The 19,548-nt window shown below is 48.7% G+C and overlaps 2 protein-coding genes across 2 annotated transcripts; both read right to left on the reverse strand.

Moving 5' to 3' along the window:
- Positions 1 to 219: 219 nt before the first annotated feature.
- Positions 220 to 3,211, reverse strand: GSTM3 (glutathione S-transferase mu 3). Its single transcript, XM_079126495.1, has 8 exons — positions 3,071 to 3,211; positions 2,656 to 2,731; positions 2,227 to 2,291; positions 1,470 to 1,551; positions 1,276 to 1,376; positions 889 to 984; positions 687 to 797; positions 220 to 399 (listed from the first exon to the last, which is right to left on the reverse strand). Exons 1-8 carry the CDS (start codon positions 3,116 to 3,118, stop codon positions 301 to 303), a joined length of 678 nt encoding a protein of 225 aa, XP_078982621.1. The 5' UTR covers positions 3,119 to 3,211; the 3' UTR covers positions 220 to 300.
- Positions 3,212 to 7,166: 3,955 nt separating this feature from the next.
- EPS8L3 (EPS8 signaling adaptor L3) lies at positions 7,167 to 17,930 on the reverse strand. The gene is made up of 18 exons (XM_079134978.1): positions 17,880 to 17,930; positions 17,677 to 17,741; positions 15,844 to 16,002; positions 15,423 to 15,572; positions 15,286 to 15,341; positions 14,754 to 14,893; positions 14,551 to 14,666; positions 14,277 to 14,400; positions 14,135 to 14,196; positions 13,844 to 13,918; positions 13,368 to 13,516; positions 10,166 to 10,247; positions 9,887 to 9,921; positions 9,194 to 9,383; positions 8,854 to 8,982; positions 8,481 to 8,554; positions 7,858 to 7,990; positions 7,167 to 7,598 (listed from the first exon to the last, which is right to left on the reverse strand). The coding sequence occupies exons 1-18, from the start codon at positions 17,908 to 17,910 to the stop codon at positions 7,587 to 7,589; spliced, it is 1,782 nt and encodes a 593-aa protein (XP_078991104.1). The 5' UTR covers positions 17,911 to 17,930; the 3' UTR covers positions 7,167 to 7,586.
- Between the last annotated feature and the right edge of the window lie 1,618 nt (positions 17,931 to 19,548).

The raw sequence follows: 19,548 nt of genomic DNA on the forward strand, positions 1-19,548 counted from the left end.
GTAAGGGACCCATTTAAAATACCTGCTTTCTCCAACTATGTAATATATTTCTAATACCCACTGTCAAGTTTTGATGATAAATTTCTAGTCCTTGAACTCAGTTGGGGAGTAAGGGAATATTAATGTTGCAGTGACTAAATTTACACCTTGGTTGTCATTCACATAATCTTTCTCTCCCCTTTGGCCTTTACTCCCAAGAGAAATTCAGCTGGACACCAGTAACCTAAGTGCTATTTATTGGAAAGAGAAGAGGACAGACCCTTGGGTACAGGATGGAACAAAACAAGCAGTTTCTCTTGCTCAGCATATACACTTGTTGCCCCACTTGGCCATCTTGTTATTGATGGGCATCTTGAAGAAGCGGTCAGACTGCAAGTAAGCAGCTATTTTCTCCAAGGCCTGAAGGGAAAGCACACCAAACTTTATAAGGACTCTAGCCCAGCCCAACAGACCCAAACCAAAACAACAATATTCACATGCTGCCTGCCTCCACCTTTCCCCCATTTCTTGTAGACCATGCGTTTGGGGTATAGAAAACGGGCCCTCCCCAAGACATGAAAGCACAGTGGTATTCAGTCATTGACCTCTTTAGGTAAAAGGTTGGGCAAGCATCTATCACAGTGGGACTCTCAGGGCCTAAGGAGCCTGTGAATATTTCTGTTAGAGAATGTTACAGACAGTATTACCTCAAAGCGGCACATAAAAGCCTTCAGATTTGGGAACTCATCCAGGCACTTAGGCTCAAACATACGGTTCTGGTCTAAGACATCATAGGTGAGAAAATCCACAAAAGTAAGCTAGAAGGAGAAAATAAGATGGTTAGGTGTGGGGAGTTCACAAACACCTGCAGAAACAGAAAGCTATCCTCTCCTTTCCCCTTTTTCCTACCTTTTCCCCTGCAAACCATGAGTATTTCCCCAGGAATAAGGAGAATAGTTTCAGTTGTCCAGGTAACTGTTCCAAGTACTGAGGTTTCATGTTTTCCTGGAAGAGACAGAAAGAGAGTTGAATAGCCACCATCATCATCTATATAGATAAATCAGGGCACAGACTAGGAAAGGACCCTTTGTAGCCCCTTCTCCGGGATCTTCTCATTGCCTTCACTTAAAGGTGGCAGAATAAGAGTTTGGAAAAGAGGAGCCAACATCAGAATTACATGACAAAACATCCAAAAAAATAAGAGTTCTATTTCATATTCTTACAGATTGGGTTGGTGAGAAGATAGCAATAGCAGAAGGGAAACTTGCATGGCTGATGCCTGCTGGGGAAACTCACATGGTCAGAGTTGTAGCACAGGCGAATCAGTTGCATGCGGAAATCCATCACTTGGTTCTCCATGATGTCTACTCGAATCTTTTCTTCTTCTGTTTCACCACCTGTAGGCCAAATCACAACAAACCACCCATGAAATCATATACCTCCACGTAAGCAAACAAACAGATCTCCCTCACCAGCCCTACGCAACTCACACATGTTGTGCTTGCGAGCGATGTAGCGCAAAATGGCATTACTCTGGGTGATTTTGTTCTTCCCATCCATGAGGTAGGGAAGCTGGAAGGAAAAGGAGAAGCCAAATGCACAACCTCTCTCTTCCAGGGAAGAGGAGGCTTGAAAGGTGGTAAACAAGAGAGAAAAGATGCTGTGTAAGGAGAAAGAAAAAAAAATAGGTAGAAGGTAGTAATGGGTCCCACCTGATTCCAAACGAGATTTCTTAAATTTTAAATGTATATTGTGTATGTGCATGATGAAGTCTTTTGCAGAATAAGGTTTTAAATGCCAATTCCATGTCTTTAATGCCAATTCCATGTATTTAATTATAAAATATTTTAAAGCAAAATTGTGATAAGTGTAATAAGTATTTATTAATGTATTAAATACAAAGAAATGTAATAACCACCATCATTTCAAAGTAGTGATGAATATAACATTTGAGATACCCGAAATACATTTAATAGAATATGAAAATACCAGATTTCTATTAGTGATAAAGTCAAAGATGTAGCTAATAATTTACGTAACTTATTACCTATCTTCGCAATAGAAGGAATATACTTTCGTTAGTGGAAATGAAAAGGTAATTTTATTTTCTCTAGTCCAAGGATCCTTGTATCTATTCTATCCATGCTACGAGCCCCTATCTAGACCCTCCCAGACCAGGGAAGAGAGCAGTAAAATGGATATACTTGAAGGTCTTCCGTTCCCTTCTCCTCTCCCTAAGATACCTACATTAGGAAAGTCCAGGTCTAGCTTGAACTTCACATCCAGCCATTGGCTTCGATCATAGTCAGGAGCTGTAAGAGAGAAGTGGGACCCAGCATCCTTAATAGTCCATCTGATAAGAGAGTGGAAAGATTTAAAGAAATGACTTAGTTCTAATACCTCAAATACCCAGCTCACCATACTTAACCTTTCAGTCTCTGTGGCCCATTTGAGTAAGTATTAAGTAGGGGTTCGGCCACCGCGGGGCGCAGAATCCCCAGGTCAATGTAAAGCACGCACTTCTCCTCACATAGCATTGCAGGGAGTTCCCAGGTAATAGGGGCAGATGTCCCACCCAAGCTCTGCATGATGCCACTCTCTGGGCCCAAAAAGACAGGGGCAGTTGGAGAAGGCTTGGTTTAGGGGAACGGTGTACCAGTTCCAAAGCGACATTACCTTCCCCGCAAATGTACTGCTTCTCCTCATAGGATGTATCAGTGAACTCCAGGAGCAGGCGGATAGCATGCGCCAGCTGCAGGAGACAGCCCCAGGTCAGCGCCTGCGCGGGTCTCACCCGCGCCCACCCCCCGCCCGCCAACGTCCCCCGGCCCAGGGTTGCCGAAGACCCTGATCCTGCTGGAGCGGTCGTTAAGCGACCCCCACAGACTGGCGACTCTCGGGCCCTCCTCGCCGAGCCTGGTGATCCCAGAGGCCGGACGGGGGTCGTCGGCTTCCGAGGCTGGGCAGCTCAGGTGATGGTGGTCGCGGCGAAAGGGCTCCCACCTACAGCTTCTCACGGAGACGCTGCCCCAGAGCCCTGGCCGCCTTCCCGTCTCAGACGGAGCTGCTGGGCGACTAAGAGGGCACTCACCCCGCGAATATCCCAATAACCCAGAACCATAGACGACTTGGACGACATGGCGAGGAGACTTGCGGGCTTTCGAAGACAGGCGGTAAAACCGCGAGCGGTGAGGCTTTATACTGGACGTATCTGGGCGGGGCCAACGTGAGTCGCCCGACTCCGCCCCCGTCCCCGTCCCGACTTCTGCGCGTCCACACTATTACGCGCATGCGCGACTTCTGCCGGCGCTAGGGCGAGGGCCCGCGCGGTTCCCGCTTGAGAGCAGCAGGTGTGCAAAACCATTGACTGTTGAAACTCAGCGTTTCTCCACCGGCGGGAGCCGCACTTCATTAGTTAATATTGCCAGGGCGGGAAGTGCAATCAGGCAATAGTTATGCAGGGAGAGTCAGACTCTTGTCGTGTTTACTGAACTCCGGGTGGGTGGGGTAGGGGTCTAGAATAGTCGGACTAGACTCCGACTCCGACCTCCACTGAGTCGCCATCTTTGGCTCCAGTGTTGAGTGGGAAGGAGAGCATGATGTTAACCCATAAATTACTTAAATCTGTAAAACTGTCAAGTAGGAAGTGATTCAGGGCGCAAGGTATCACCTAAAGTAGTTTGGAGGGAGAGATCTCTAGGCCAGGACAGAGGGTGATTCCAAGTAGGCTTCAAGGAGGAGATGGGCGTTTGAACAAGGTCACTGAGGAAGAATGGGCCATGGGTATTATCACAAAGGGCACTCCTGGCAGGAGAAGGGCAGAACAAACACAGGAGGGTGGGAAATACGTGTGTTAGAAGGAACAGCAAGTACTGTAGAGGTAGGCTGATTTATGAGGTTGTAAGGGGGCACAGGAAGAGGGAGGCTGAGAAAAGCAAGTGGGGGGTCAGGTAGTAGCGGGCCTTGACTATGAGAAAGGGAATTTGGAATTTTTTCCTCTGGTCTGTGGGGAATGTCTAGAGCATACTGTTCAATAGAAATGTAGTGCAAACCATATATGTGATTTTGAAATATTTGTTTCTGGTAAAAACAAGTTGTTTATGGTGAATTGATAATATATTTTATTTAGCTCCAATGTATTAAAAAATGCCATAATTTCAGCATATAATTAGTATCAATATTATTGAAATATTTTCTATTTGTATTGTTTTCAAAACATGGTATCTTACACTTAAAACTTCTTAGTTGGAGCTAGCCACCTTTTACCTGCTCAGTAGGCACATGTGGCTCATGACTGACCTATTGATCAGTGCAGATTTGGAAGCTGTGCTGAGGTGAGTGATATTGCCAACCTCCATTACAGAAATTAACCTAGCTTCTTTGTGTAGAGTGAATTGGAGAAGGGAAGATCCTATCATTTTTCATTCACTCATTCATGCTCCCAGTAATATTTTTAACATACCTATTATGGGCAGCACTGTTGTGGGTGCTAGAGATACAAAAGTGAAATTAACAAACAAAAATCCCTCCACTCCCAAAGCTTGCATTCTAATGGAGAGAGGCAGAAATAAGCAAATACATAGTGGATACGTAATAAGTCAGATAGTGATACATGTCCCATGGAGAGAAAACAGAAGAGAAATACAGCTGAGGAGATAGATCTGTGGTAGTTTTCCTAGCATGCACTGGGCTCTGGATTTGATCCCCACCAATGGGTGGAGCAAGCAATGGGGGACATTTAAAAGCTGGATGTGGTGGCACATTCCTGTAATCCTGGAGACTTGGGAGGCTGAGCAGGAGGATCCAAATGTGAGGCCAGCCTGAGCAAGACCCTGTTTCAAAAGAAAAATTAAGAAAGGGCTGGGGATGTAGTTAAGTGATAAGCATGACCCAAGGATTAATTCCCAGTACTGGAGCGGGGGAGGGGCGGGCACACCAAAAGGAGTAGTGGTGGGAAAAGGGGAGCCCCAGAAGAAAGGGGATTTGGGTTTTTTAAAAAATGAGTTTTGGTAGGTCTCACTGAGATGTTAAACTTTAAGCAAAGCCTGAAGCAGGTGTGGGATCAAGCTACTGTGCTGGGGGGGCTTGTGGGTGCAGCAGGCTAGGGAAGAACTCCAGGCAGAAGGAAGAGGTAAGTCCAGGGAATCATTGTACACACAGCATTTAAAACAGTGAGACCAGATGAGATTGCCACGGGAGTGAGAGCAGCAAAGAAGAGATGAAGTCTGTAAGTTTGGGGGTGCTGTGGCACAACATTTATAGGTTGGGGAATGATAGAGAATCAACAAAGGAATCTGAAAAGGAGTCTGGCCAGTGAGGTGGAACACCAGGTGCCCTAGAAACCAAGTGAAGACCCTTGAAAGAGGAAATCAACAACTGTGTCAAATGGGACTGATAGGTCAGGAAAATGAAGACTGAGAATTAACAGTTGGATTTAGCAACGTGGGTATCCTGGGGACTTTGATAGAGCAAGAGAACTGTAGGAGGTTCCTGCAGTCTTGGAAAGAACTACTGTCTGTTTATGCAGAGTCCCTGATAATGCAAAAGGGATAGAGACTTGTAACAGTGTCAATGTTGAGCTGAAGAGGGGATTTGTGAGAATACTATGGAGGAGTGGAAGCAGGGAGTCAAGGGCTGCTCTCAGGGTTCCTTTCCTGCCTGCACAGCATGGTCACCTCCAGCTCCAAGCCACTACTCCTCCAGCTTGGGTGTGGGAAATCACATTATCTCAATCCATTTGTTTAGCTGAAGCAAACAAGGAACTTTTTAAAAAAGACATTTTGCTAGGGGGAAATGTGCAAACATGGGACACATGAGTTTATAATGCCTGTGTGTGTGTTTTTTTTTTTTTCCTCAAGAGAATAAAAAGCTAGTCACAAATTAACCTGAAGTATAAGGCTAGTATTTTTTTAATACCTATGATATGCCAGGCAATAGAATAGGTGTTTCATATGTTAGATAATTTATCCAATCTAAGCATCACAACAACTTTGTAAAGTAAGTGTTATTCCCATTTTATAGGAGGTAAACTGAGGCCTGGAGAAGTTGAGCGAGTTGCTTAGGTCTCAAGGGATGATATGGGGTTCAGACTGAGGTCTAATACTTAACTTTTGCTAGTGTCACTGTGCTTGGGCACCTGGACAGCCCATCACCTCACCTCAGTCTTTTCTCTGAAAGCTGAGGAATAATAGGCTAAAACACTATTCCTTTTTCCTGGTCCTGGAGGATTTCTCTGCGGCTAGTGCTCCTTCAACTCTGTAAGGCACCAGGGGCAATGGGTAAATATCTCCTCTCCCCATTCTAAGAAATTAACTTTTTTGACTAAGTTTGTCTTTGACAAGTCAGACCCTAAGGGTCTTGCCTTTTTTCTGTAGTGAGGGAAATTTTTTGCTTTCCTATTCTGTGTTACCACCTACAAGGAATGATTTTCCAAGGCCAGAAAGTTGAGGGAATGACATAGGCAGTCTAAAAATAGGGCAACCTGTGCCCTAGACAATGTTAAGGTCACAGAAAAATTCAGCTGACTTAAGGAACACCTTAAAAACGCTCAAGGGGGCCTTAAGTACATCAAATCTTACTGTAGATAAAATCAGTTAAAGTATAGCTCCTCTTATGTGGAGATAAGATTTCAATCCATAACAGTTTGGAGATTAAAGTAGGCTACGTACACTAAAAGCTATTAGAAGCTACAGCCAATCCAAACCCTTTACCTAACTTTAGAACAGGAACCCAGAGAGTGGGATGACTTGGTAGAGTTCACACTGCTGACTTGGGACTTTGACCTTTCAGTACAATGTTCCTTAGGCTCTGTCACTAAAGAGAGAAACTGGGGAGGGAACTTGAAGTTTGGCTCACTAAACAGCAGGGGCAAAGTTGCATTGAAAGAGGAAGTTAACAACTATCTTCCTGGAACACCTGCTTTGTTAGTGCTCCTCTGGACCGTCAGCCAGTGTGACAACTAAAACCTATACCTGTCAGCCTGATACTCTTTGCTACTGTGAAGTGCTGTGCCCTCAACTGTGCTGGGTACCTTGGTCTCTATGGGGAGACACATACTAAGAAGTATGGGGATGGTGAGCATAGCTTCATTTTGGAGTTTGCTTAGAAAGAAGAACTTGGATCTTATTTCTCAAATGCTGATTCCCAGTTCCAGGTCACAGTGTTAATTCCTTCTCCCATTCAGATCATCTGACCTGCTGATGAATGAAAGGTTGCTGCTGTTTCATGCCCCAGCCCTTCCTGCCTCACCATCTTTGACTCCCATAAGGCTCAGAAGAAGCTGCAAGGGAGACACATGACAGTCTTGAAGATGCTTTTATTGGGAATGTGAGGGACTGAACCAATTTCTGACAGGCCTAGACATAAGTGTGCCTGGCTTAGAAAATAGGTAAAATAAATAGATAGTAATTGGGGATGATTCCAACACAGCAAGAACGTGTACCATTTGCCACAACATCTGGGCCTGTTAATCTTTGCTGTGTTAGCTGGGGTGTGTGATTTGCTGCAAAATGAGGATTGGAAGAGGAATTCTCAGGCTCTAAAAGGTATCGAATACTCCATCTTGCACAGGAGAGAGGTCCTTCGTCTTGGAAGTGTCTGAACGGTGCCTAAGGACTTATCTGAGAGAAAAAAAGAATTCAGATGAGGCTCATGCCAGGTGAGAGAGCCTCAGAGCTCCTGCCACCAATAAGCTTGAAGCCTCGAGGCGTGCCTAAATGCATGACGCCGTTCCCTTGGAGGAATATCTTGTGCTCAGTACCCGCCACACTCAGTTCCGTCCAGGTCTGGGCTTGCTGGCTTATCTACCCAGCACTCGTACTCTCTTACTAGGAGGACTTGACTCTCCCAATGGGAGCCAGAGCCCCAAAGTATCCTCACCCCCAGCGTCCTTCTGACAGCCTCCAGTCGTGCTTGGACCCTTGGGGCCTCCTGTGGACACAGCATCTGTAGCTCCCCAGGTCTCATACGAAGTAGCTGGCTCCCCATCAGGGACCCGAGGGTCCTCACTGTGCTGTGAACAGAAATAGAAGCCACCAATGGTCAGGTGGAAGGATGCTGGGCCTGAGTATTTGGGTAGAGAAGGGGTCATTTAGCTTGGAGGTTGGGGTTCCAGGAAGATTTGTAGCATGGGGTATCTGAAAGTGCAGGTGTAAGCTGGTAAGGTTTGGCATCAACTGATGTCAGAACTCCCAGGTTTGAAGTCTCTGAAAATGAGCATTCTTGTAGGAAGGCATGACTGAGCTGTCAGCCAAGGTTTTTCCCAAGTTCACTATCTTGATGCTTGCTGCCTTCAGCATGGCAGGAGCACCCCACCTGATGCCCTCATCTGGGCTTAGGCATGCCCCCTTCCTCTGACCTCCTTCACTCACAGACCCTGTCTTGGATGGAGTTGCCAAGCGCAATGGAGGCCAGGTTGCATATTTGGGTCTCTGGGTTTCCATAGTCACCATCTGAGCTCTTTTTAAGATTCCCCCTCCATCCCCCACAAACAGGGCACTCACACAGTGGAAAAGTTTTCTGCCTGCAGCCAAGCCGTGACCTCCTCAGGCTTTGAGCTGAGTCGAAGCATTGGAGCCTAGAATGGGGGTGGGGTGATAAGGGTCAGAGGTCATCTCACAAACACAGCTCCCAATCCTAGATCTCTTCTCTGGGCTCCCATCAAATCACTTCTCTCATCCTATGATTTTTATGGTCTGGTAGGGACCCTTTTATTCTTTGCTTTGACCTGATAACAAATTTGATACCCAATAATCATGCAGTAATAACTGATTAAGTCAAACCAGAACTATCTTCTCTGCTTGTCACTGAATCCTACCCACCCAACCTCCAACTCAGGACTTAGGGCTTCTGGATAGCTTAAGACAGGTAGTATACCCGAGGGGGTGACTGGCCCTGGCTCCCAGGGCCCCCCAACTGCAGGGGCTCCAGGATGTTGCTAGGAATGTAGCCACTCTGTCCTGCCTCGTTCTTCACCAGCCACCACCGCTTGCTGTGGTCCAGAACCTGCCAATGGTCACCATCTCAGTCACCCAAACCTCTGTCCAGTCAGCCTTCCCTCCCCAACAAGAGTTTTTCCCTCCCAGCCCTTTCCCACTTTCCTCCTCCTCCTCCAGGCCACCCACCCTGGCAGCCCCATATCCAGACCACCCAGTTCAGGCTACCTGTAGCTCCTATCAACTACCACCTCCTTTTCTAGGTCAAGCCCAGACCTTACCTCCAGCACCTCTCCCTGAACCACAGTTAGTTCCTGTGGGTTCCTTGCTTCAAACTCATATAGGACTTGCATTTTCAGGACTGATTTCACAGGTTTGGGGCTGGAGGGTCGGATATTGGAATCTCCAGATTGAGGTCCATTGTTGTAGGTCTCCTCCTGAGCAAAGCGTGAGGTACTCCCTAATCTGGGACTTTTGCCAAGAGAAAGAAGCAGGATGACTGGAGATGGGCCTCAGAAATTGAATGCCTGTCCTACCACCAAGAACCCAAATATCTCCTGGCTACATCTGGTGGTGACTTTTAGGGTTCCATAGAGTTTGATAGCAGGTCAGTGTTAGGTGGGACTTGGGGTGGGGGTTTCTGAGGACAAAAGAGGTCTGAAATATCATTGATCTCTAAGGACATTTACGGCATGGAATTTTCTACATCTGTGCTCTGCTATGAGCACTTTATACTTGAGCTCTGGGAAACCAGAGGCATGTATAGGTGGCACCATGAGAAGAAGGGATTGAAACCTAGGAAGGTCAAAAGCTGCTTTTGCATCCAAACCAGGGGAAGATGTGTTTGCCTATGTCCGTGTCTGGCTAGAAAACAGTCCAGAGGGTTTCTGAGATGTAGAAGTCCAGAGGTCCAAAGGCTTAGCCCCTTTTTTCCCTCCCATGCCAATATAGTCCCTGATAAATTTGGGTCATACCGGAGGGAGAGAGAGTCCTGGTATCTTAAGGGTGCCTGTAAGGGCAGAACAGAACATGAGAAAGAGTAAGGCAACCAGCATGGTGATAGGGAGTGGCTGTTAGATCCCCCACTAACTCCCACACGGCTTTCTCCCATCCCCTTCCTGCCTGCCCCCGCAGTGATGGACACAGGTCCTCACATAAACCCATGCATAGCCTAGTGGTCATGTGACCATGGGGATGGTGGAAACTAGCCAGAGCCCAGGGCTTTGGGTAAGACTCTGCTAAGCATCTCTTACCAAGGAGGAGGGCTCCGGAGGCTGCCAGCCATCATAAAATGTGGGCTGGTAACGTGGAGGCTCATTGCCTGTCCATTCGGCCCTGGGGGGAGAACAAATCAGAGTCCATATCCACTGTGTGCAAGGCTGTGGGATGTAGAGAGGGAGGAGATGACAAGGCCTAGCCTCAGGGATCTTCCAGCTAATGGGGGCATAGTCCTCCTGCACAGATGAAAGGCCTCAGAACACCCACAGAGGAGCAAATGGTTAAGAATGAGAAAACCCCAGAGTACAGGATCTGTGAACCAGCCTTACCACCACCCACAGAGTGCAGATGTATCACTCCCAGAGAGAAACAGTGGCTCTGCTGGGGAGTTTGAATTGAAGTGGTAGAAATCAGTGTATTGGGTCCTGCAGACCCCCTTGGGGTTTCCTGCTGTGTTTTTCTAACCTGTTTATACTGTCCCAGCTGTAGGTCTCTCTAGCTGAATACCGTGTGGAACTCCAACTTTTGAGACCATCTTGGCAGGGCTGCTCTAACTGATGCCAGAATGGGGCTGGTACAGAATGGGGCCTCTTAACCTCCCCCTCACCCACCACACAGGGCCCATCTGTGTGCTCTCTGTGGCTTCCAGGCTTGCTGTGCATGGACAGCCTCTACCTGCCTGCAGGGGAAATGCCCACTCAACCCCTAAGGAAGTTGCTCTCCCTGCCTCCTCCAGGTGCATATTTCCCCTGAACTTGGTGTACCCGTGTATTATTGCTCCTGTCATGCCCTACTGCACATGATCTTTACATGCCTGTACTTCTTTTTTTCTATATTGAACTCCTTGGGGCTTGTCTCCCCAGGACTGTGGCTGGTACGTAGGCTGAAGCTAAGAAATGTTTATTCAGTGTGAACACAGAGACTGTCCCCTTTCTGAATCCTCTTCATTGGTGCTTCCTTCTTTGCCTTAGAAATGTGCTCAGGTCTTCCCTTGACCCACTTACAACTCCTTGTAAACTGTGGATCTATACCCCTCTCCTTGCCAAATTTCCTGAGAATATACCTAAATACCCTACCTATACTTTTTCACCTTGGTCCTATCATTACTCCAGCAATCTTATTTTCTCTGTCATGACTTTATTGGTACCAGTCCATTTAAAATCCTGATAATCTTCGGCTATCAAATCAATGGCCTCATATGTCGTCCATCCTTTTAGATTGCCACAGCATTTAGTGACCCAAAGCTGTGGGTCATTTTGCCTAAAATCAAGTCATCCAATTTGTCAGAAATTCAACTTCATATAAAGTTTTTAAATCTCTATAGTTATTCTATTTTCTGTTGCATTGATTAATTTCTGATTATTTAGAAATAGAAATTAGAAATCATCTAAGGGAATAACTGACTTGATAAGTTATTTATCCAATGTACATAATTTTATGAACATTAGTGTTATTTTACATCTTTAAGGGTACTTTAAAAAAAATTACATCTAGTTCAGCTGGTGCATGCCTATAATCCTACCACCCTGGGAGGCCGAGGCAGGAAGACTGCAAGTTTGAGGCCAGCCTCAGCAACTTAGTGAGACCCTGTCTCTAAATAAAAAAAAAATAAAAAGGGCTGGGGATGTAGCTTGGTGGTAAAGTGCTGCTGGGTCCAATCTCCAGTACCCCCCCACCAAAAAAAAAAAAATCTGCTGATTAAATTCTTGAAATAACTTGGGCTTTAAAACACAAAATGATATATTTAACATGGTTGCTCAGTGTTAAAGTGGCCGAATAAAAATATTTGAGGCCTTTTGGTTTGAGACCATTGCAGAACCTCTATTTCCTTCCTTGCTGGTGCTAGACAGTGTGAGCCCAGCATAGCTATGGGAACCAGCAGGCTCTAAGACTAGCTCACACAGTATTCTGGACAACTGAATATTATTATGAGAATCCAAGTATCCTTTGACAAATGAATGAATAAATAAAATGTGGCATTTTCATGCAAGGGAATATTATTCAGCCATTAAAAAGAAGGAAATTCTGACACATGCTACAAAGTGGATGAACCTTGAGGACATGCTGAGTGAAATGAGCCAGTCACAAAAGAATAAATAATGTGTTCCACTTACATGAGATACCCAGAATAGGAAAATGTAGAGAGACAGAGAGTACAATAGAGGTGCCCAGAGGCTAAGGAGAGTGGGGAGCAGGGAATTATTGTTTTATGGGTGTAGACTTTCTGTTTGAGATGATGAAAAAGTTTTGGGGATAGTGTTTCCTACACAACGTTATTAATGTATTTAATGCCACTGAATTATGCACTTAAAGCAGTTAAAATAGGAAATTTTGTTCTGTATATTCTACCACAATCAAAAACATACATTGCATTAACTGGTTCATGTTCTTAACAAACTGGATGAAAATGCTTTTGAGTGGGCTGAATTGCAAGTCCCACTCTTCAGGCAAGAGGCGCGCTAGAAAAACTGGCTATTTCCCTGTCGACTTCTCTTGTCTCTCTAATCCCCTCTTCTCTCTTGGTTTTCATCCCTCTGCTCTTTTTGTTCTCCTTTGAACTCCTTGGGATTTCCTTTTCCTTTTGCCACCTGCATGTCAGTTTCCCACTGCCCCCTGACCTCTTCTCTAGGGGCACAGAAAAAAACTGTGCTTGTGAAAGTGAGTTCTGGGGCTCCCACAGGCAAGCTCGCCTCTCCCCGTGGCCCCTCTTGTCACGAGTGTCCTCCTGTTCTACCACAGCCTCGGCTCTCATCAGTTTGGCCTCCTGTCCAAATGCCCATGTCAATCACACTGGCATTGAGGCTTGGCTTGGGGTCTTGTGGCATCTCTTTCTCTCCTAACTGGGGCCCTGCCAAATGGTTGCTGAGTCTCACTGATGTTACATTTGTAGCATCACTCATGTCAGTCATTCTTAAGTTCTGGGCTGGATTAAGATAAACTTTTCACTTTGGCCTTGACAAAAATGAGAACTTATTTTAGCAGAGATTGGCATCTTTCTTGGGAAGAACCGTTGTTTTCTGAGACAACGCTTTTCCCTTAGTAGTGAGTAAAGGTGGTATTTTTTTTTTCTTTTAACTGGTCACACTTAACTTAATAGACAGTTGGGAACTTTATGTAGAGTCTCCCAAATTGTTTTGAAATATTTCTGGATTATATCAACATAGTGCCTAGCTACTTCTTGGGTCCTTCTGCAACACCCCTCAGCCCCAGTGTAGTTCAGGCCTTGTTTTCACTCACTCGCTGGTGGTCCAGGCCACACCCAGCCCCTTCCAGAGGTTACTCTCAGGTGGGCTTAGACAGGACTGCAGCAGGTCGATGGCTTTGGGAGTGAGGAGTGGTGAGACCACTTGGGCTGCCAGGTCAGCATCAGGGCACTGGACCAGGATCTGGGTGGGGGATGGAAGGTGTCAGGAAGCCTAGGCCAGGTATGGGTAGGAAAGGCCCAGATTCTCCAGCCCTGCTCAATTGCCCATCTCCTGGAGAACCCTGGTGTTCTTGTCTCTGACCCCTGCCCATGGAGTCTTCTGGGGGTACTGGTCACACCAGGGATGTTGTCTTGAAGTCAAGGAGGTGAGTGTGCTGTGCAGAGCAAAGGGAAACCCTATAGCCTCCCTCTACCTGCTATTCCCCCGCGCCTCTCCCAGCCTCCTTCCTCCCCTGCTCCTGCGTGGCTTCAGCCTGTCCCTCTTGCATCCTGTCCTCCCACCACTCACAGAGTCCAGAGTTTTGAAGAGGATGTGCACGAACTCCGGGGCACTCGTCTCCTGCAGTCTGATAGCCAGCTTCCCCTGGGGACACAGGACAATGTCTGTCACCACCCTTCATCCCACAATACCTTCACCAGGAACCCAGTGTCCCATAATTGTTTATGCCTTAACTGAGAGCCTGGGACTCTCCAAAAGTCCCAAGAAGGGGAGCAACTGGAGAAGGGAAAGACTTGGGGTATCAGAGACCAGTGAGTTGTTGGGGGAGAAGGGCTGGGGAAGTGGTGGGGAGCCACAGACCAGGAGGTTGAAGCTGTACTTGATCTTCTGGAAGCAGTCAATATAGTTCGCCCGGGTTATTCCTGTGGGAGCAGGGCCAAAGGCGGCGTTCACAGATCATCTCAAGACAACCCCACTCCTTTCCCCTGGCCCTCAGACTCACCCCCATGATCCTTTTTCTTTTTTTTCCCAAATCTCCTCTTCTTCTTAAGGCTGGTCTTCACCTGAGCCTCCTTCAGTTTTCCCATGAACAGCTCAATGTCCCTCAGGACATGGTTCAGCACCTCCTGGGTTCCAAACAATCCATGACCATGAGTGCGCAGTTAGGACTGTCCTGCCCTGGTCACCCTGGATCCCTGGGCTCCTGGGGAGAACTGATGTATTCCCTTACCCTGGGCCTGGGAAGCCTTGGCAGGCCCAAGACTGTTCTCAGTTACCTCATCCCTCTCTGGATCCTCTGGGGATGGAGACCTTCTTGGAGGAGGCAGAGCGAAGGCACTTCGTTCTCTGGCACTGGGTTGGCGTGACAGGGGCCTTGGGGATGGTGGGATGCCTGCAATGTAAGAGGACCATGGGCCTAAATTCCTTTGACTTTTGATCAAAACCTTCTCTTCCACCTGCCCCTGTTCCCCAAACTTACTGTGCTCTGGGGTCCTCTGATAGGGCTGCTCTGGAAGGGGGCCCCGTTCCAGAGGGGGTGCCTGCTCCAAAGGAAGTGGCCTTTCCATAGATGGTCCCCTCCATCTGTCCTGGTCTGGGTGAAGGCCTCCAAATCGAGGTCTGCTGAGGACATGGTGAGTGACATATCTCTGACAAATTTCTTGGGACAGAAGCCTTGCCCACACTTCTGCCCCAGGAACAAAGGGTCACCACCTCTCTCCTGAAGCCCCACCCTGAACCCTGCTCTCCATAACGACCTTTCCTGAGTCCACTCTGCCTCATCTGCCCAGTCCCAAGATTCTCCTGGGTCTCACAGTAGTCTTTGGGGACAGTCTGTAGTGCCCCCAGTCTAGCCCCTTCCCTATGCCCATCTCTGCCCTGGCCCTTTCTCAGTTCTAGGTTTGCGTTTGTTTGGCCACAGGTTCCTGAGTTCCTTGGATGTAGAGCTAGGATCTGGCCTTCTGAGATCTGGGCTATGAAGCCCCACAGGTGGCTAGGCAGAGGCTGCCTACCTTTGCTCTAGCTCCTCTTCCAGGGCCTTCTGCAGGCTGTTTCTCAGCTGCTGTGCCTGGAAGAAGCATCAGTCAGAAAGCTGTGTGTGTGCACCCCCACACACAATGGTTGTTGAACCTCACCCCTGGTCACTCACCCCTACTTCCTGACACTGGAAGAGCAGAGTGCTAATGCTTGGCAGGCCAGACTCCTGCACAGTGATGGACAAGATGGAGTTGTAGGAGCAGGTGTTCAGTGCCACATCCATGGCCTTGATGTTGTCCAAGCGGTAAGAGTCCAGCTCTTCCTGGACCGGGTAAAGAAGTCAACTGTGAGGCTTTTGAGAACTAAGTTTGGCTCCTAGAAGCTCCTGATAGAGTTTCCCCTGCCCTTTGGTGGCTTGGATCTGGTGAGTCATCTACTCTGACTTGTGCCTGTATCCCCAAGCCTCGTCTCCTATCTCTTCTTAGGCCTGGTGTGCGCTGTGTATGGGGAGGGTAGCTACTGTTTGAGGCATGGAGTAGAGGAACCTGGTGCTTGCTCTTCCACAGCATGGGCTAGACAGTGAGAGGGCTGACCTTGGTCTCGATGTCCAGCAGCTGGAGCCAGCCATCTCTGACCTGCAGGATCAGGTCTTGGCTCCACACCCGGCCCTGTGTATCCATGTCCTGCAACTTCTGCAGGGCATCCTTAGGCTCTCGAATTTTCTGTGTCCCCAGCTTACATGTCATCAGATGCTGTAAGGGGAGAGGAAGAGGCCAAACCAGGAGAAGGTTTGGAGAAGGGTGGTGGCAGAAGGGGAAGGCAGCAGAGGGGGAGACATGGCATTTAGTCCCCTTGTAGGTAATGACCCAGATCCCAATAGAGCACCCTCCAAGGACAATGTGAACCTGTATGGAGGCAGTAGGGCTAGGGATGGGCCTCCAGGTCTGGGGCTGAGGGGCTGCCTGAAGAATTTTAAGACTCCAAAGGAATGACAATTGTCAGGGGTTGTGTCCTGCTGGATGTGGGCTCCAAACACCCAGCATACACTCTCTGAACTTCTGAGTGGGCCAGAGGACCCCTGAGCTCTGTCCCTGACTTCCTTTGCTGCGTTTGGGAGCCCACCCCTCCAGCCTGGTCTTCTCACTGACCCAGCATTGCTGTCTTTGTGCCTTTGCTCATACTGTTCCCCATACCCAGACGCCTTCCTCCCCTCTGCCAATCCAGCACCTCAGGTGTCTTAGGAAGAGGGTCAAGCTCACCTTTCCTGATTCTTACCCACAGAGATTCAAAGTGATCTCAGTCTCCACAAAAGTCCTTGCCTGCTGCCAGCCTGAGGGTTGGTGGGTTGTCCTTGTCTACTTTCTCCAGGAGAACTGCCCCTTACTCCCCGCCTGCTTCTCCCAGCCGCCTGTTGCCTTTCCCAGTCTCTCTCCCTCCACCTAGTGTCCTCCTTCCCCTTGACCTCCCTCTCCATCCTGGCAGCTCCCCATCCCTTCCTGGGTCCAGCTCTCTGTTCACACTGCCAGCAGCTCGGGGACCCCGTTGTCCCTGTCATCCTGAATGTGTACCATCTTGCTCTTAACTCCTAGGCCTCTATGAAGCCAGTTCCCAGCCCCACCCCATAGAAAAGAAGCTGAATACCCCCGCCTCTCCCCAGCTAACAGGCCAGCCCTTTCTTCCCTGCCTGTGGGGTTTCTGTCCCTTACCCCAGTGTGGCTCCCTATTATCTCCACTGGAGCCCTAACGCATGAGGCTGCGGGTGGGGGCTGTTTCCACCCACACACTGTATCCCCCCACCATATCCTCAGCAGTGCATGCTTGTCTGACCACACCCTTTAGCCTGCGTTTGCTTTCCTGTGGTGTTGACAGCCCTTCCTGTAACTAGATCTTGAAGTAGCAGTTCAGAGACTCCATTCCAGCAACTCCTGGGCAGGGCCAGAGAATCCATTCCAGCAGCTCAGTGGCACCCTCAACTCCACCGCCCCAGGAGCTCAGACCCAGACACTCCCTTCTTAGTCGAGTCCTAGAGGGCTTCAGACCTCACACTTTCCCTCCTGTCATGCCCATCCTGAGCAAAGAGCAACTCACTGGCATGGGTATGGTGGGGGGTTGCATCTGGAACAAATGGGGTTGGGCTGGAGAGGTTCTCAGCGCCTCTAGGCCAATCCCTCTGCTGCTTCGGTCTGGGCATCAGATCTCTAGCTGGGCCAGCTCTGCCCACTCAAACTCCCTCCTCCCCAGCACTTAGCAGATACTGGGTTAGACTGCAGGCTGGTTGGATCCCAGCGGGTCACAGGATTAGGCCAGATCAGGCTGTTGTCTTCCACAGCAGGAACACCTGAGGCATCTTCATTGTGGCAGGGCATCCGACACACGGAAATACTTGGCTTTAGTTGGAAACCACGTGGGGCTGTGCAGGTACTCACCTCCACCCTGTGCTGCAGGAGGGCAAGCTCTGAGGTCAGGCACTGGGAGTACTCCTTCCGATGCACTGCAGGGTAAAGAGTCAGGGGCAGGAGGTGGTAGGAGAGAGAGATGAGGCTTAGGAAATTGGATGGGCCATGGGTGTGAGGAGGAAGAGGCCAGAGTTGGAGGCTTCAGTAGGGTAGAGGGTTCAGGGAGATCTTACAGTAAATGGCTCTGCTGCTGGGCCGGGACATGGTGATGCTGCTGAGGACAGCTGCCTAGAACCCCAAGTGAAACAGAGACAGCCATGAGAGCTGGCAAGAGGAGTACCAGGCCCAGTGGGGATGAGGGCTGCTACTGCTCTGACCTGGAGCCCCTGGGACCAGACCAAAGCCCTGCCTCCAGGGGTCTTTCCAGAGATACCTGCAGTCAGTGTCTACTCTTGAAGAGCCCTCTATCTTGGTGGCCCTGGAAGGCCCAGGCTAGGAAAGGAAGAGCCTGGGAGGCCACAGTGTGACTGGACCCCAGATCAGGCTCCAGTCTCCCATTATTTGGATCTGGGCCTGGGTGTGAAAGATGCTAGAGGAGTAAGCTGCACCAATATCTGCAGGAAGGGCAGAGGGTTCAGAGTCTTCCCTGCTAGAGCAATCCCTCTCATCCAGCACTGTTTCAATTCTGCAAACCAGTAGGAAGCTGACGTTAGCCCATGAGCTGGAGACCCTCTCACGAGGGCACGCTTGTGTGTGTGTGTACCCGCATGCACCTGTCTACAGTGGGTGTAGGACTTGTCAATGATCTGCACTTCCCTGAACGTCTGACCAACACTCCTGACTTTTTGCCCCCGTGTACGCCATATCCTCTACCAGAGCCTCTCCCAGAGCCTGTCCCCATCTCAACTATTTAAATCCAGCCCATGGATCACCTCCCTGGTGAATCCGTCCTTGACTACCACCCTGCCTACCACCCTGCCCCGATGGCCGCTGCATGCCATGTTGGGCCTTGTACATTCCTCTGCAACAGCAGTGGCAGTCACAGCAGCCCCTGTGGTTAGTGCCATGAGCCTGTTGCCAAGCCCCTCACAAACATTCAGTCTTCACCACCATCCACTCGTGGTGACTTGGTGCCAACTGCTGCTCACTGTTCTCTGGGCTTTATCCTCCATATCTCATTTAAATCCTCAAAACAACCTCACTAGGTGGGTTCTGTTGTTATCCCCAATTAGTGGATGAGGACTCTGACACTGAAACCTGAAGTCGCAGTGATTATCTAACAGAGAATGAACCCAGACCTATCTGGCTGCATACTCCATGATTTACTTGTTTATGTATCCCTGTCACTGGGTGGTGACTGACAAGGGGGGGGGGATCTAGAACATCAATCCACTGAAATAAAGCCAAATTAATTGTGGTGTGTGTGTGCATGGTGGGGCGGGGGCTAGTCATGAGTGGGTCAAGGGTAGGTGTCATCGGAATGAGGTGTGTATGCATGATGCCTAGGTGTCCGTTTTGTGGGTTTCCACACATCTGTGTGGCATGCCTGAAATATCCTGGGCAAAGTGTAAGAGAGCACCCACACCCGTTTATCAGAGCTATTAGGAAAATAACAGGTTCCGATAAGGTGACTCAGTGACGGGAAAATGAATGATCAGTGAACAATTATGGAACTGTGCAGGAGGATGTCCCTATTTCCTTTTATGGGAGGAACCCCTGTCCTCTGCAAAGGGAAGGGGTGCTGGAAGTCTGCTTCCCCTCCTCCTATCTTCCTTAGGCTGTGATACACTTCCTGTTTCTAGACCGGAAGAGAAATGAGCACTGTCCTAGTCAGCCCCTCTCTGCTCCCCCACACCAGGATGGTCCCTGTGGGTGGGTGGAGGTAGGGAAAGAGCTGCTGTA

Source organism: Sciurus vulgaris (genome assembly GCF_902686455.1).
Source record: "Sciurus vulgaris genome assembly, chromosome: 1".
Lineage (NCBI taxonomy): Eukaryota > Metazoa > Chordata > Mammalia > Rodentia > Sciuridae > Sciurus > Sciurus vulgaris.

What these genes read in the sequence shown, in the direction of transcription:
- GSTM3 (XM_079126495.1), bottom strand. Translation starts at nt 3,118, where the DNA reads ATGTCGTCCAAGTCGTCTATGGTTCTGGGTTATTGGGATATTCGCGGG. An exon ending in GTTATTGGGATATTCGCGGG is followed by an intron (nt 2,732 to 3,070) that starts GTGAGTGCCCTC and finishes TGTCTCCTGCAG; the next exon opens with CTGGCGCATGCTATCCGCCT. An exon ending in CGCTCGCAAGCACAACATGT is followed by an intron (nt 1,377 to 1,469) that starts GTGAGTTGCGTA and finishes TTTGGCCTACAG; the next exon opens with GTGGTGAAACAGAAGAAGAA.
- EPS8L3 (XM_079134978.1), bottom strand. Translation starts at nt 17,910, where the DNA reads ATGTCCCGGCCCAGCAGCAGAGCCATTTACT. An exon ending in TCCAGTGTCAGGAAGTAGGG is followed by an intron (nt 15,342 to 15,422) that starts GTGAGTGACCAG and finishes TGCTTCTTCCAG; the next exon opens with GCACAGCAGCTGAGAAACAG. An exon ending in AGGATCCAGAGAGGGATGAG is followed by an intron (nt 14,401 to 14,550) that starts GTAACTGAGAAC and finishes TTTGGAACCCAG; the next exon opens with GAGGTGCTGAACCATGTCCT.